The sequence below is a fragment of the Pygocentrus nattereri genome, chromosome 28, assembly GCF_015220715.1.
Source record: "Pygocentrus nattereri isolate fPygNat1 chromosome 28, fPygNat1.pri, whole genome shotgun sequence".
NCBI lineage: Eukaryota > Metazoa > Chordata > Actinopteri > Characiformes > Serrasalmidae > Pygocentrus > Pygocentrus nattereri.
Window position 1 is genome coordinate 18,874,806 of NC_051238.1, and position 15,646 is coordinate 18,890,451.

The following is a 15,646-nucleotide window of genomic DNA, read 5'->3' on the forward strand; positions in this document are numbered from 1 at the left end:
AGTATCTGAAGAGGACTCAGACCGCTAAGCCATGGTTTTCTGTGCATATATGAACATGACAAACGAATTCTCAAGGTGGTTTCAATTTGGTTCGTTTTGCTTTGCTTTATAGTGAAGACCTTGAGGCTTGCCATATGCAGCTGGAATCTTCCAGCACTTCAGCAGGTAAAAACAGACCACCAAGAATAATTTATAAGGTTCTACTCAGGATAAAATCTGTCTTAGATCTGCAACAAGACAGCAACCCTGACATATATGTTAAAGGCTCATGCTGTAAAGGCACACAACACAGAGTTTTAAGTTGCTTTCACAGTGAATGCTGAATGAATGAAAATTTACCGCTGCTCTTTAAAATACACTGTGTCATTGTAGATGTGGATTTTTACCAGGTAGAGCTTAGTGAGGAGCACATCTGAAAACAGACGTGCAGGGCCATTTTTCCAATTTTGCATGATGCACTTCAGCCAATCGTTACAGCACAGCCAATAGGAGAGCAGTAGGCAGTTTTAGTAGTTCCTCTTGCCACCTGACAGGTTAGATTTATCAAAGAACGCTGCCCACTTTGCGTTCAAGTAGAGTCGTTGTCTGAACAAGAAGTGGTCTGAGATCTCAAAGGACAAGAAAGAAAAAAGTCCTCTTAAAGTCCTCTTTGTAGTTCACATCTGAACACAAAAAGAACTGAAGTCATTTGCAGTTGGTTCCCTTTCAGATTCACCTTAACAGAAATCAGTTTGGTTCATTTAAAAATAACTATATGTGAAAATGTCCTAATGTGAGACTGATATTCCAAACTTCTCCATGAGGAAATATCACAGTATTATTTGTAATTATGATGGTGATTGAACAAATCAATGCATTGGCTGGAGTGCAGTGAGAAGGATTCCAGAACCAAACCTGTGTACTTCCAAATAGCTCAAAAGATATTAAATGCTTTTCTGAAAACAGGAAATACTTGTTTTTTTCCTGTATTAATGTTTGTTTGTATTTTTTTTGCTATATGGTGTTTTTGTCAGCAAAAAACACTGTTATTCTCTATTTAAATGATTTTAAATAATTCGCTTAGATGCCTAAGACATTTGTACAGTATATGACAGATGAAAAATGTAGTAGATTAAAAACAAACCAAAACAAACGTGTTAAACTGTGTTCCACTCACCAGGTCCTGAACCCAAGCATTGTATCCAGGTGGACTTATGGACATCTCAACAACAGTGGCAGCAATGAGAATAATAAGACAGACTGGAGACACGTACTTCCAGAGGTAGAAATACAACCTGTACGGTTTAAAACCCAGCATATCCTCCAGATCCTGCATGAATCTGGTAAGCACAAATAGTTAAAATTAAAATACAATTGTCATTTTTCATATATGGTACCACGCAGATGAAGCATCTCAGTTTAGCTTTGAATTTATTTTCAAACACACAGAAGTGAAAAGATCCTCAGCAGAAAAAGCGGTCAGCAATTCTATCCTGAGACACTTGTAAACAATCTTCACAAACTGACAGTGATGCTAAAAATACACTGCTTACCTCTTGGTGCCATATATCCAGGCCACAGACACATTTTCCAAGACGACTACGATAGTGAGAGGCAGGCCGGCAGAGTAGTCATCAAACATGGTTACAAAGTAGTTTCCTGAGCGCTGGACGAACAACAGGCCGCAGAGAAACGCCACGATACAGCAGGCCACTGAGAACACACACGAGTCAAAGTTAGGTTAGAGTCTGCTAAAGGTGTCTCACAGTCCAATATCAGTCAAGCGACAGTTAGCCATCACTAAATCTGCTGTAAATATGTTTACACACATCCTACAGCAGCGTAGAAGAAGTAGTCTCTGGAGTGAGGTTTTTTGTGTCGAAGAATAGGAAATCTTTCTTTTTTATGATGTATCTCGTAGATGGAGGATGTGTGGTGGATTTGTGGGGCTGTTTTATATATTTTTTCACTGGCTGGCACATGCAGAAGGAAGGGAGGGATTAACATTACCATTAAGATGCCAAATATCTTGTTCTGGCTAAAAGGTTAAAAACTAGTTTCTACCATCTCTGACGCTAAATAATGACAGAATCACTGTGTACTTTTTCAGCGACTGAGGTAAGAGTCACTAATACTAGTCTGGTTGTATTTATTAGCCCACAGATCAGTGAATAGGCTAGGATCGGTTGACAGCACAGATATGTATCATACATTTGCATAATACATGGTGGCCACTGTAGTGAGAGAACATTTTTGAAAAAAACATGACATAGAAGTGTGAATTCTGTCAAGCTGATGAGACTGAAGAATGTAATATTGCGCTACAGATGATAACATGTTAAAAGGCAGTTTTAGGTTGGACTGCCTCTTTAACTGTTACTATCCAGTAATGTTTCTGTGGTGACATTTAAGAATCCATGCTGCCCAAGAAACAACAGAGACACTCTTTGTTATACTGTTTTAGTATAATGACAATAAAGATTAATTAAACTGAATGAATTGAGCTAAATCAGTAAAGTGCTCAAAACATGATCGTTGCTCTACAATGCTAATGACTTTCTGTCCAGCCATTACAATGTGTGGAAGCTCTCACCGGTGAGGATCTCCTTGCGTATTTTGAAGGTGTCGAGGATGGGAGTGGTGATGCCAGTCATAGTGCCGATCATGCTGCCCAGGCCAAGGTTAATCAGCATGAAAAAGAACATTACTGACCAGAAGGGGGATGCTGGGAAATGTGTCATGGCCTCTGTGAAAGCAATGAAGGCTAGACCAGTTCCCTGAACAGCCTGCAAAAGCAATCATAAGAAACATTTGTAAAAGGACTGTAGATCAACCACAAAAGACTGGAGTTTAATGGTACAAGGCCAAAAGAACAATATTTCAATGGAAGGTGTCCCTAATCCTACAGCAAAACACATTACAGGTAATGTAAAGGAGATTTCAGCAGTCTGCCTCTGTATGCTAAACTGCTTATTAGACCAAACAGCACTACTGCAGTGGCAGCTCACTTTATTGAGTTCATCCTCCAGCAGACACTGCTCCAGGCCCAGCTGAGAGAAACTGTCTTCTTTTACAATTTTAATCACTTCATACATCTCGGCATAGTCAGAAGAAGTCAGGTGGGAGAAGTTAACATGAGGAGGGATCAGATCATGACTCAGCACATTTGAGTTCAAAAGGTCCAGTATCTTCTCAGCGTTCCTAATAAGAAGAGAACACAGCTGTTAAGATAGCTATGATGGTGTACATTATGAAAAAATTCAGTCACTTCTTCAATGACTCTGAAATGCTCTAAAAACGTTCTTGAGAAATGTTACTAATAGATAGAAATTGCATTAGACTCAATCATTATAATTTTCATAATATTTATTATACATAGTCATTTGCAAGTATTAACATCCCTGGTTATATTTTACTTATTTTTAACTTATTTTCCCTTATAAAATCCACAAAACATGTCATTTGGGCACCCAAACTTTTGCCCAAACAGTGACAATATGCTGTAATCACCAAAGTACTGTCATATACACTCTTATACAGCCTTCAAAGACTACTTGAGAGAGCCACTCACTCCACTATGCATTTCTCATTCAAGACGTTGGCCTTGAATCCAAGCACAGCAAACACCACCAGCGTGGCTAAAATGGAGGTCAGGAAGTTGATGACGGAGACCAGCACAGCATCAAAATGGCAGTTATTGTCCCTCTTATTGTAGCTGGAGAAAGCGATGACTCCACCGAAACCCAGACCCAATGCGAAGAAAACCTGAGTGGCAGCCTCACGCCACACCTGCGGCTCCAGCATGATCTCCAGCTGCCGGGATATAATACGACTATGAATTTATATTTGTCACTCAGCAAAACTATTAGTTGTCAAATATATATTAGGCCTGATTTACCTCCATTTCTGCTCCCTGACTGAAGTACAACCAGTGCATGGTCATAACACTTCAAGTAAAGGGTGTGACACTTTCCCATCCTTAGTCAGTTTCCACTGCCAGAGCTATGTGGCAATAATTTATTACTTTAAAATTAGTTCCCAGTATCTACTTATAGTCACCTACTTAATAACTAATTTATCAGGCCTCCCTTAAGTCCCATGCTCCTTTCTGGACATGCATGAGTAATGGATGGACATTTATCACTGTATTAATTTGCATGTAGTTACAATGTGTTCACCACCAGGGGGAGGCAAAGGTTAGAGTCAGGCACCGTGAGAATGAGCTAAAGAGTTCAAGCCATTGAAATGAGCTTCTTATCTAGAATGCTGACTCTTAAGTACATTTTGGAGCTTTGCTTGCGTCCCCTTACCTCACTGCTTAGAGATGTGGAAAAACACCCTGAGTCCTCTGACTAGTCTAGTGTGTCTATGTGTTTGTTTTTGTGCATTTTCAGGACAAAAATGTATGAAAACAATGTCAGGAGGAGCAAAATGACTTTGTGAAGTGCTTTTCACAAGAGCTACATATTTCAGTTTTTAACACTGACTGAAAAAAGGACTTTTGTTTTGATACTGAGGTTAAGGTTAGGGGTAACATGTAATATTGCACATAGGTAGTTATGTATGAATAATACATGCGACACATGTATGACCTCATGCCCTGCCATCATACAAAAATGCACCTGTTTGTATGTGCATGCGTGCTCACTCTTCTTACCTTAGGGGTGAACATGTGAGCAATGCCGTCCACAGCGCCTTTAAGAAACATTCCACGTACCAGGAAGCAGAAGAGCACCACATATGGAAACAGGGAGCTGAAGTACATCACCTAAACAAGAGGATAATTCCCCACAATGCACACTGTGAGTGAGAGTTTCCTTATCATGCTCACGTTCATGTAGAAAAAGTAATCAGCTCTGTCAGACTAAGAGATTTTCTATTCAACACAAGTAGAGATCCTACCTACAATTTCTTTGCACGACACCATAGAACAACTTTTCAGTCCCTAAAGAACCTTTCAATCAAATGATCTTGTGCAAGAGAAGTGTGAGACTGAAGAAAAGTTTAAAGATCCTCTCCATAATGCAAATGTTCTATGAAGAACCATTGAATTGGTAAAGTTGTTTAAGCCTTTAAAAGGTTCTTTACATTCATAAATCCATTTGTGACACTTTAGTTTTTTCCAACCAATGATGGAGCACAGATTAATCAAAGAATCACAGATATTTATAATCTTCAGGTAAGTTTCACAAAGTCCAATAGTAGGGTTGCACAATTACAGGTGCTGGTCATAAAATTAGAATATCATGAAAAAGTTGATTTCAGTAATTCCATTCAAAAAGTGAAACTTGTATATTATACTCATTCATTACACACAGACTGATATATTTCAAGTGTTTATTTCTTTTAATTTGATTATTATAACTGACAACGAATGAAAACCCCAAATTCAGTATCTCAGAAAATTAGAATATTGTGAAAAGTTTCAATATTGAAGACACCTGGTGCCACACTCTAATCAGCTAATTAACTCAAAACACGTGCAAAGGCCTTTAAATGGCCTCTCAGTCTAGTTCTGTAGGCTACACAATCATGAGTAAGACTGCTGACTTGACAGTTGTCCAAAAGACAACCATTGACACCTTACACAAGCAGGGCAGGACACAAAAGGTCATTGCTAAAGAGGCTGGCTGTTCACAGAGCTCTGTGTCCAAGCACATTAATAGAGAGGCGAAGGGAAGGAAAAGATGTGGTAGAAAAAAAGTGTACAAGCAATAGGGATAACCGCACCCTGGAGAGGATTGTGAAACAAAACCCATTCAAAAATGTGGGGGAGATTCACAAAGACTGGACTGCAGCTGATGTATGCAAGACATGGGTTTCAGCTGTCGCGTTCCTTGAGTCAAGCCACTCTTGAACAAGAGACAGCGTCAGAAGCGTCTCGCCTGGGCTAAAGACAAAAAGGACTGGACTGCTGCTGAGTGGTCCAAAGTTATGTTCTCTGATGAAATTATTTTTTGCATTTCCTTTGGAAATCAAGGTCCCAGAGTGTCGAGGAAGAGAGGAGAGGCACATTATCCACGTTGACTGAGGTCCAGTGTAAAGTTATCACAGTCAGTGATGGTTTGGGGTGCCATGTCATCTCATGGTGTTGGTCCACTGGGTTTTCTGAGGTCCAAGGTCAACGCAGCCGTCTACCAGGAAGTTTAAGAGCACTTCTTGCTTCCTGCTGCTGACCAACTTTATGGAGATGCAGATTTCATTTTCCAACAGGACTTGGCACCTGCACACAGTGCCAAAGCTACCAGTACCTGGTATAAGGACCATGGTATCCCTGTTCTTAATTGGCCAGCAAACTCGCCTGACCTTAAGTATTGTGAAGAGGAAGATGCAATACGCCAGACCCAACAATGCAGAAGAGCTGAAGGCCATTATCAGAGCAGCCTGGGCTCTCATAACACCTGAGCCGTGCCACAGACTGATCGACTCCATGCCATGCTGCATTGCTGCAGTAATTCAGGCAAAAGGAGCCCCAACTAAGTATTGAGTGTTGTGCATGCTCATACTTTTCATGTTCATACTTTTCAGTTGGCCAGTATTTATAAAAATCCTTTTTTGTACTGATCATAAGTAATATCTAAATAATAATATCTTAACTAATTTTCTGAGATACTGAATTTGGGGTTTTTATTCGTTGTCAGTTATAATAATCAAATAAAAAGAAATAAACACTTGAAATATATCAGTCTGTATGTAACGAATGAGTATAATATACAAGTTTCACTTTTTGAATGGAATTACTGAAATAAATAAACTTTTTCATGATATTCTAATTTTATAACCAGCACCTGTAGAATGTGCCAAGTATTTTGTGCCAGTTCATTATTTTGATTTTGGGCAATTGTTATAACAAATTTTATAATGCAAATAATGTGCAGCAGTAAGCACTTTACTTATACAAAAATGTCAGAATTATGCATGACTCACACATGACTCTGCTAAACACCCAGTTTTATTCATACTTTCAGTGTAACACTTCATTTGATTCACATTCTTTAAACAAGCCACTGATTTTGAACATTTAAGATTTTAAAATGCCAGTTTGCAAATATTGTTTTTTTCTATTGCAACTTTGGCTAACAGAAGATTCTAGAAAAGTTCTAGTGTGTTTTATGTATTCATTTAGCTTTGGGTTAAAAAAAGGCTAATAAGAATCTGAAAAAATCAGCCATCAGCTGATAAGACTTTAAAGATATCAGAACTCATATCATATATTAAATCATACATTAAATAGCTACCACTATACAATAAATAGATACAAACAAATGTGCTTTTATTTCATCCCTCATGTAGGCATTTAGGTGCTACTATAGTGCAAACACTGACAGTATGTACTTGTAATAAATATACCTGCTAATTTATCAGAAACACCTAACATGCAGGTGCACTTTGTAAGTTTACAGTCTGATCCTGGTTGCAGTAGCAGGAACTGTCTGTCCATCAGTGGAAAGGGGCTATCATAGGACCACTACAGACCACACATTATTTGAGAAGTAAATAACCACTCTTTACTCAGGACTGGCTCAAACATGATAGAGTGGTTGCTGCTGGAACAATAAATGAGGAACTGCAGTGTTGCTGAGTTTTACACGTCTCACTGTCACTGTTGGGTTAAGAATAGTATGCCAACCTAAAATATGCATCCAATAGTGGTCCCTATTATGTATGAAAAAAGAAAGATAGTAAGATGTGTAATTGTACACCTTCAAGGTGTACCAACAAGGTGTTTCTGGCCAGCAAATGTAACTACTCATACTGTGCATATTTACATATACAAAATGATTTTGCGTTATGCATGTAAAACAGTCAGGTGAAGCCAGGTGAAGAACAAATCACAGAGGCCAGAATGAAAGGTGAAAAAATGAATGTTTGTATTTGCAGTTTATTGTACTAGAGATTGTACCTTCCCGGATGACTGGATGCCCTTAATTACCGCCAGACAGACGATGATCCAGGCTCCCAGCAAAGACAGAGTCATCCTCCAGTTCAGCCCTCCGCTGTCAGCGATAGTGCTGGTGATGTTCAATGTTTCACGGTACCAGAAGTACGTAGTTGCAGAGCTCTTTTCACACTCTGGCTCCACAACTGCTCAGGTAGAAAAACAAGACAAAGCTCATCACTCACATGGGTTCAGCTCATATGACAAGCAATTGTAATCGCGGCATCATGTAGCCTACAATTCTGATGTGATCAAATCACATATATTTTGTTTCATATTTGCTGCAGTATCAAAATATCACCGAAAGTCTTATAATCAGTTACAATAACGGTTAACTCTTAGTCACAGTTAGCGCCAGTAATAGTGAAAGCATGTAGTAACTCAATATGAATTATTTCTCTTATAGCTTATGGAATTCTGTTAAAAGTGCAAATTCTAAATGTTCAATCTATTAATGTAATGCATTGTAATAATAACTCAAAATATTCAAGCGCAATATAGGAATAACTATTGACTTCTAAGGGTTCATCTGTAGTCTATACACTCACCTGCCACTTTATTAGGTACATTGCTAGTAAAAGGTTGGACCCCCTTTTGCCTTCAGAACTGTCTTAATTCTTCGTGGCAGACTTTCAACAAGGTGTTGGAAACATTCCTCAGAGATTTTGGTTGGTTATTTGAGTTACTAGCAAGTACCATGTGATTGGCTGATTAGCTATTTGTCTTAACAAGCAACTGAACAGTACCTAATAAAGCAGCCGGTGAGTGTATATTGTCATGTTTGCATTAACATTCCATGACAATCAAAAGAAATTTTGCAAAGCAGACATTTAAGTGGACTTTCTTTTGCTGATAGATATTAAGAACACTTTTTCTTTCCATATAAAGTCACTCATTCAGAAATACAAGGTTTCATCTGCCAGTTTCTCAGTGCTCGATGCTCTTTTAGACGATTCAGCTGGAGCGGCAGAGAGCAGATGTGTCTGCAGGGCTTACGCTCTGTCTGCACCAGTGTGAACTCCAGTCAGTCACACTGTGGACACTGGCCACAGGGCATGCTGGGAACTCTTACACAAAAGACAGCTGACAGTTGCACCCACCAGCAAAGCTGCTGGTAGGAGTAAAACAGGACTCAGTCCAAACATACAGTTTCAGTGGCACCAGATGGTTTCTGTATGGTAATGTACCAAAAAGTGGTAATGCATTAAAAAGATGGATTACATATTGATACATTTAGTCATATGCCAAAGCTTAAACACCTCTGGGTCAGATTACATGTTTTGTTGAAGCAAAAATAGGACAATAAAACAATAAAAATAAGGTAACATATCTTCTAAAGGGAAAAATGTAAATTTGGCATTTTTCTACAAATTTCAGAGCAGAGTTGAGTTTAACTAATTAATTAAAATACAACTGCAAAATTTGTAATCAGTTACAATCACTGTTAAAATATAAAAATGTGCCATAACCTTTGCACAGGCCACATTTTATGTTTTATTTTTTCTCCAGTGTGTTAAACTAAGCGTGTTCTCTGTATTAAACTATGCAGAAGTGCGTAGAGAAAGTGTTAACTTATTTTCACTTAGACAATCAAGAAAAACATGTTATGCTCTTTATAGACATACGTTATTCAAAAATAACTTTGAATATGTAGTTTAACATATTATAAAATCAACATTAAAATGTATATTTAAATACATTATTCAATGCTTTAAGTTTTCTGGAAACAAAAAGAAAATAGCCTGTTATAATGATTAATTTACAGTAATTAATATTTGCAGTATTTTTCAGCAAATTATCTGCCTTCAGATTTTACCATCCCTTTTCAAAACTGAGGGATCCTGGCTATTGTTTTTACTGTAACATTATTATACAGCTTTCAACAATATTAGAAGATTTTATACCTATATTTGCAAAAACTGATTTCATCATTTTAAATCCAAACTTTTAGAACTGTAAAACACTGGTTTTATTTGTTGTTACATAAAGAGTAGACAGTTACAAATATAATCTGAGACACGTCAGCTCATCGGGCTGCTCTCAAATCATGGAAAATCACGACATTGCAAGCTGTAGTTTATTTAGCACACTACAGATGCAAACCATTCAGGTCAGCTATTTATATCTGAGAGAAGAAGCCGCTGAAGAGTTTGTCAGTGTTAGTATTGCAGCACACTCACTGGCTTGGCTTCCATTCCTCCGGATAGGGCACTCGCTCCAGGGCAGAGGATACTGGAACGACTGGAAGAAGTAGAAGATGCTCCAGCCTATGATCACGTTATAGTAGAGACCCACAAAGCCACACACCTTCAGCAAGAGATAGAGAGAGACAGAGGAAGAGGTAGAGAGAATGAAAAAGGTAGAGATGACAAAAATGTTAACATTTTTTATTATTAGCAGAACCAAGACTAAACCAGCATTTTCTCTAAACCTCACCTCTATTACTGCTTAAATAATTAACCCTAGGTAACATATTGCTTGTGTAACAGAGAAGTTTCACCGCGTACCTGTCCATGTTTGGCATGATAGAACAGTAAAACGGCTTATTATTGAGTAACAATAAAAAGCTGAAAAGTGAAGTATTTTCTTATGCATTTGCTTTCTTGCTCAAAATGGAAGTTTGCAACATAAGCTATGAGAGGCAAATCCGGCCAAAAAGGAAACGAAAATGAAAACAACAAAATGTAAATGCAAACCTCTTTTTGCCATTTCTTTTTCCAAACATCTGCGCAAATGAAATGAAATGCCTTCATTTGCAATTTCATTTTTCACATGAGCACGAGCCGTTTGTGACAAAATAAAAATAAATTTAGAACTCCTATTTGTCATTTCATTTTAGTCGTTATTCTGTTTGTTCACGGCCAAATCTAAAATGAAAAAGCTAACAGACAAAAGAAAACACAAACTTCACTTTGGCTTCTCCTCATGAAACACAGAATACGTGTGAAAACTAAAATCAAAATGCAGAGTTTACTTTCTTGTTTCTTTTTCATGGCAATTGGCTGCAAATCTGACAAACTTAAAATGAAAATGCAAAATGAATAAATCAACAGCAAAGTGCCAGTTCGTGATTCCGTTTTTAGCGCTGACGAGCTTTAGCTGTCAGAATGAAAAGGAAAATGAAAACAAACATCAGCGCCACCTGCTGGAGATTCACTTTTCATTTTCCACTTTTCTATTTCTTTTTCTATCTGACCAACATGCAGAATATATGTTAATTAGCACTAGACGGGACTACAGGGTACATTTTAGGATATCCTCAGCCATCTGCGTCAGAATGGCCATCATTCCTCAACATAAAATACTTCAAGACTCCAGAAAAAACACCGTCATGACTCAGATCTGTTGAAACTGAACATCAGACCAAATGCTGTCAGACCAAACGGAGAAAAGGTATCAGACCAAACGGCCTCAGAGAAAAGGTATAAGACCAAACACAAGCCTGGTCGAGCACAGACTGATTCGTATGACTTAGGAAACTGGTGTATCTCAATATAAATGCCAGTGTAACATTTTCACAGTTTTTTTAGTGATACTTTTAATCCCACAAACAGGGAAATTCCACCTCCACATTTAACACATCCGTGACGTGAAACACCACATACACACTAGTGAATACACACACACACTAGGGGGCAGTGAGCACACTTGCCCGAAGCAGTGGGCAGCCCTATCCACGGCACCCGGGTTCTTGGTGTCTTGCTCAATTCATGGACTGTCTGTGCTGGGGATTGAACCGGCAACCTTCCGGTCACAGGGCCAGTTGAGGCTGAGGCTGTTTGGTCTGATACCCTTTCTCTGGGGCCATTTGGTCACCAGATCTGAGACATGACGTGTTTTCCCTTGGACGGCTGAGGATGTCCTAAAATGTACCCCGTAGCCCCACTTAGTGCTAATTAACATATATTTGCATGTTGGCCAGTTGGAAAATGAAACTGGAAAATGAAAAGTGAATCTCCAGCAGGTGGCGCTGATGTTTGTTTTCATTTGCCTTTTCATTCTGACAGTTAAAGCGCGTCAGTGCCAAAAACTGAATCACAGGTGCTCACTTTGCTGTTGATTTATTCATTTTGCATTTTCATTTTAATTTTGTCAGATTTGCAGCCGATTGCCATGAAAAAGAAATAAGAAAGTAAACTTTGCATTTTGATTTTAGTTTTGACTCATGTTGTGCGTTTCATGAGGAAAAGCCAAAGCCAAAGTGAAGTTTGTGTTTTCTTTTGTCTGTTAGCTTTTTCATTTTAGATTTGGCCATGAAAAACCACAATAACGACTAAAATGAAATGAAAAATAGTTCATTTTCAATTTATTTCTATTTTTGTCACAAACGGCTCGTGCTCATGTGAAAAATGAAATTGCAAATGAAGGCATTTCATTTCGTTTTCAATTTTGGCAGGATATTTGTGCAGATGTTTGGAAAAAGAAATGGCAAAAAGAGGTTTGCATTTACATTTTATTGTTTTCATTTTCATTTCCTTTTTGGCCGAATTTGCCTCCCATACAAGCAAGCAAGATAAAAGTCTACACATATTAATAGATTTCACAATATTTAACACTAAAACACTGCATTCATCAATTAATCCTTAAATATCTTCTGTAAATAACAATTACTGTGATGTTGAGCTGTACTCCATAGCATTACAAGCTATGATAGCAAGCGAAAGATAAAAAGGTTTTCTTCTAGTTGTGGCGTTATAAAGACACTTAAAGTTTTACAGTGGATCTATTATTATTATGTAAATGCTGAAACACTGTTGACATGTTAAAATATCTTAAATATCTTGTATTTGCACTATAAAAATTAGTAGTTGTGATATTCTTTTACCATACAGTGCAAAACATGGTGAGTTCATCAATATTGTTTTTATAATTACCTTATTGATCTGGCAAAATGAAAAGTCATTTATGCATGTGTTAATTTACAGTAAATTATTGGCTACTACGTTGAATGACTTACAGCTTTTACATAAAAATAGAGGAAATTACAATATTTTAATTACAGTGTATTACTGTGTACAGAAGTGTACAGAAAATACAGCTACATCACAGTAATCTTGTGGTTCAGGTGACTGTGAAATCACAGTCTACAGCTGTTATTTTACTTTTTCTATGGTAAGGTAAATTCCTGTGGAAATAATGCAACCTGTAGGCAATCATTTACTTTGTCATTTATTTTACTGTAATTTCTTCTTTTTTACAGTATATAACCATGACAGCTTCCTGAGTGTGCCTGGGTCTTTCCCTGTGTATGGCTTTTAGGCCATATATTTTTGTTTTAGTTCCTTTGCTCTGCCCTTTTCCATACCTTCCCTATTAGGATTCCCACCTGGTTGTAGTTCTTGTCTCCTCCCTCTCCCAGGTGTTCCCTGTTGTCTCTAGCTATTTCTACCCATTTGTTTCAGTTCTTGCTTGTCTAGTCTATGTTGTTATAGGTGGTGGTTGCATGTTTGCCCTGTATTTGGTTTGCTCTATGTGGTTCTTGGTTAAAAGTTTGGTAGTTTATTTGGTGTCATTCTCAGAGTTTGTCATACATCCAGTCTCACCATTCTTCACACATGATAGAGAAACTATTCAAAGAACCTTTTAAAAATGCTTCTATATAACATTAACAAGGCTTCTTATATTGTTACAAGTGGAAGAGCCGTATTTCTAACAGTGTAGGCCATGCTTTTTACAGATCATAATAAGTGACAAAACCACTGAGAAATAAGAGACAAGAGCAGATTAAAGGGCAGAAAGGCACTTTCTGCATCGATGTTAAGGAATTACTGACTTGTTTGCCAGCATTTTATATGTGCCTAGTTAAGCACCATTTTATTGTATTCCACATGTTTGTGTACAAATCTGTACTTCTTAGTGTCTTCAGGCCTAACGTGCAAATGGCTCCTGGCTACGTCACAGGTCTACAGTCAGGAGGAGTCAATGAATTATTGAAGCACATTCTCTCTCTGGCCTGGGCCGCTTTCTCTTTGTGGGTATTAATAGCAGCTCTCGTCACCGCAGACCCACTTCCAGATTTCTTACTCTTAAATACTGATGGGGCCCTCAAACGAGAACCGTCCTTTTCTTTGTTAAATTAGCCTTTTTTTGGGTCAAGACGGTTGTGATGGAAGATTAGTCATTGTTCTTCTGTGAAACATGGCCAGGATAGGACAGCAGCAGATTCATTTACTTTTGTCTAGAGCTCTTGATGGAGCACTAAAGGTGCTTTCAGATGTGTTTATTGTGGACCAATCAAACGTTTTCTTTATTTGGGTCTGCACAAAAAAAAATACAAAATTTTTAAATAATAAAAATATTTAAAAATTTGTGCCATGCTCCAGTAAGAATCTCTTGCTTTTAAGGCATTCCACTTGGGTCAGTTCACTACTGGTGGGAATGTATTTTTAGAATTTTCTGCACCATACAATTCAACACCAGAGCATAATTTCCTTATTGCGTTTGATTTTGGCACATGGAAAAGTATTTTTTATAGGTTAGGCTGGACATTGGCTGAATTCAAACTGAATTCAACTGATGCATAATTAAACCATTCGATCATAAAGTAGTAGTGTGTTTTTTAAAAACAAACTGTGTTTTTTACTATCTTACTTTGATTGCCGTACATGTAGACATTAAGCATCTTTATTATAGATCTATAATATATAGATCTAGATTTTATACCATGCTAAGAAAGTGAAAGTAGTGAAAAAATAGGTCATTTAATAGTGGCAAACATGATAGTAACAGAGTGCTGAATTTCTGAACAATTAAATAACATTTATGTGTATAATTTGACACACTTTAACCATTGTAGTGTGAAACCAACTGAACCAAATGAAAAATGTCACAAAAATCCAAACTTCTGTGTGGACTTCAGCAAACAAACAAGGTGTTGCTACTCAATAGATTTTGGAGACATTTGCTGATCATTGGTGAGGATACAATTTTGGCTACAGAGTGAGTCAGCACTACGGTGGAAGAAGGATTAGCATTGTCAGGCCTGGGTGACTCATCAAAAATGTATGGTTCTTTCACATCATTTAGCTTGCCACGTCAACTTCTATTCTGAGTCCTTGAGACTACAATCAAGCAGAAATCAGTCACTGCTGTGCAGCCAGTTGTGCTGCTGATCAGTCGCACTAGATGAACATGTCAAAGAGATAAAGTTAGTCTGAATGAAATAGGTTGGAACAGTTTCTCTACACTGACCCCTTTTCAGCACATTAATGTCCAGACTAGCATCTCCAACCACATCAGTCATTCAGTCTGGGCTGCCATCAGGCAGGCACTGACAGAACATGCAGTCTGTATGATAATGTGTTGAATAAATTAGCCTGGGAAGACTCAGTGTAGCTTCTGGTTTAGCTGCTGCTCTAGGGGCTTGTCCCACCTACCCTTGTGCTCTTCAAATCCAGATACACTACAGACAAAGAGGACTACTTACAGAAATGTGAAAATACAAAACCCAAAAAGCCAGTCCATGTCAATGACCATTGCTGAAGAACACAGAGGAACTTCATTATATTCATATTTAACTCCATCTATATACTTCTATCCCCTTTATCCTTTATCCATTCACTCACCATTAAACTGGACACACCGATGCCACCCAGTCGAGGATAAACGTAGTTCCAGACCCCAATGCTCCCTCTGCGGATCCTCTGACCCACGGCCAGCTCCAGGAAAAAGAGTGGGATGCCAATGAGGAGAAGCAGGATGAAGTATGGGACAAGGTATGCACCTGAA

At 38.0% G+C, this 15,646-nt stretch overlaps 1 protein-coding gene across 2 annotated transcripts in view; it reads right to left on the reverse strand.

Annotated features, from left to right (window-relative positions):
- slc6a17 (solute carrier family 6 member 17) overlaps positions 1–15,646 on the reverse strand; it is a 40,447-nt gene that overhangs the window by 9,076 nt on the left and 15,725 nt on the right. For both annotated transcript variants that reach the window (XM_037535706.1, XM_017722027.2), the window contains 9 exons: positions 15,484–15,641; positions 10,099–10,225; positions 7,883–8,064; positions 4,637–4,747; positions 3,551–3,792; positions 2,988–3,180; positions 2,573–2,765; positions 1,533–1,692; positions 1,157–1,319 (listed from right to left, as the gene is read on the reverse strand). In XM_037535706.1, the coding sequence (XP_037391603.1) occupies positions 1,157–1,319; positions 1,533–1,692; positions 2,573–2,765; positions 2,988–3,180; positions 3,551–3,792; positions 4,637–4,747; positions 7,883–8,064; positions 10,099–10,225; positions 15,484–15,641 (1,529 nt within the window). The remainder of the gene's footprint in view (positions 1–1,156; positions 1,320–1,532; positions 1,693–2,572; positions 2,766–2,987; positions 3,181–3,550; positions 3,793–4,636; positions 4,748–7,882; positions 8,065–10,098; positions 10,226–15,483; positions 15,642–15,646) is intronic.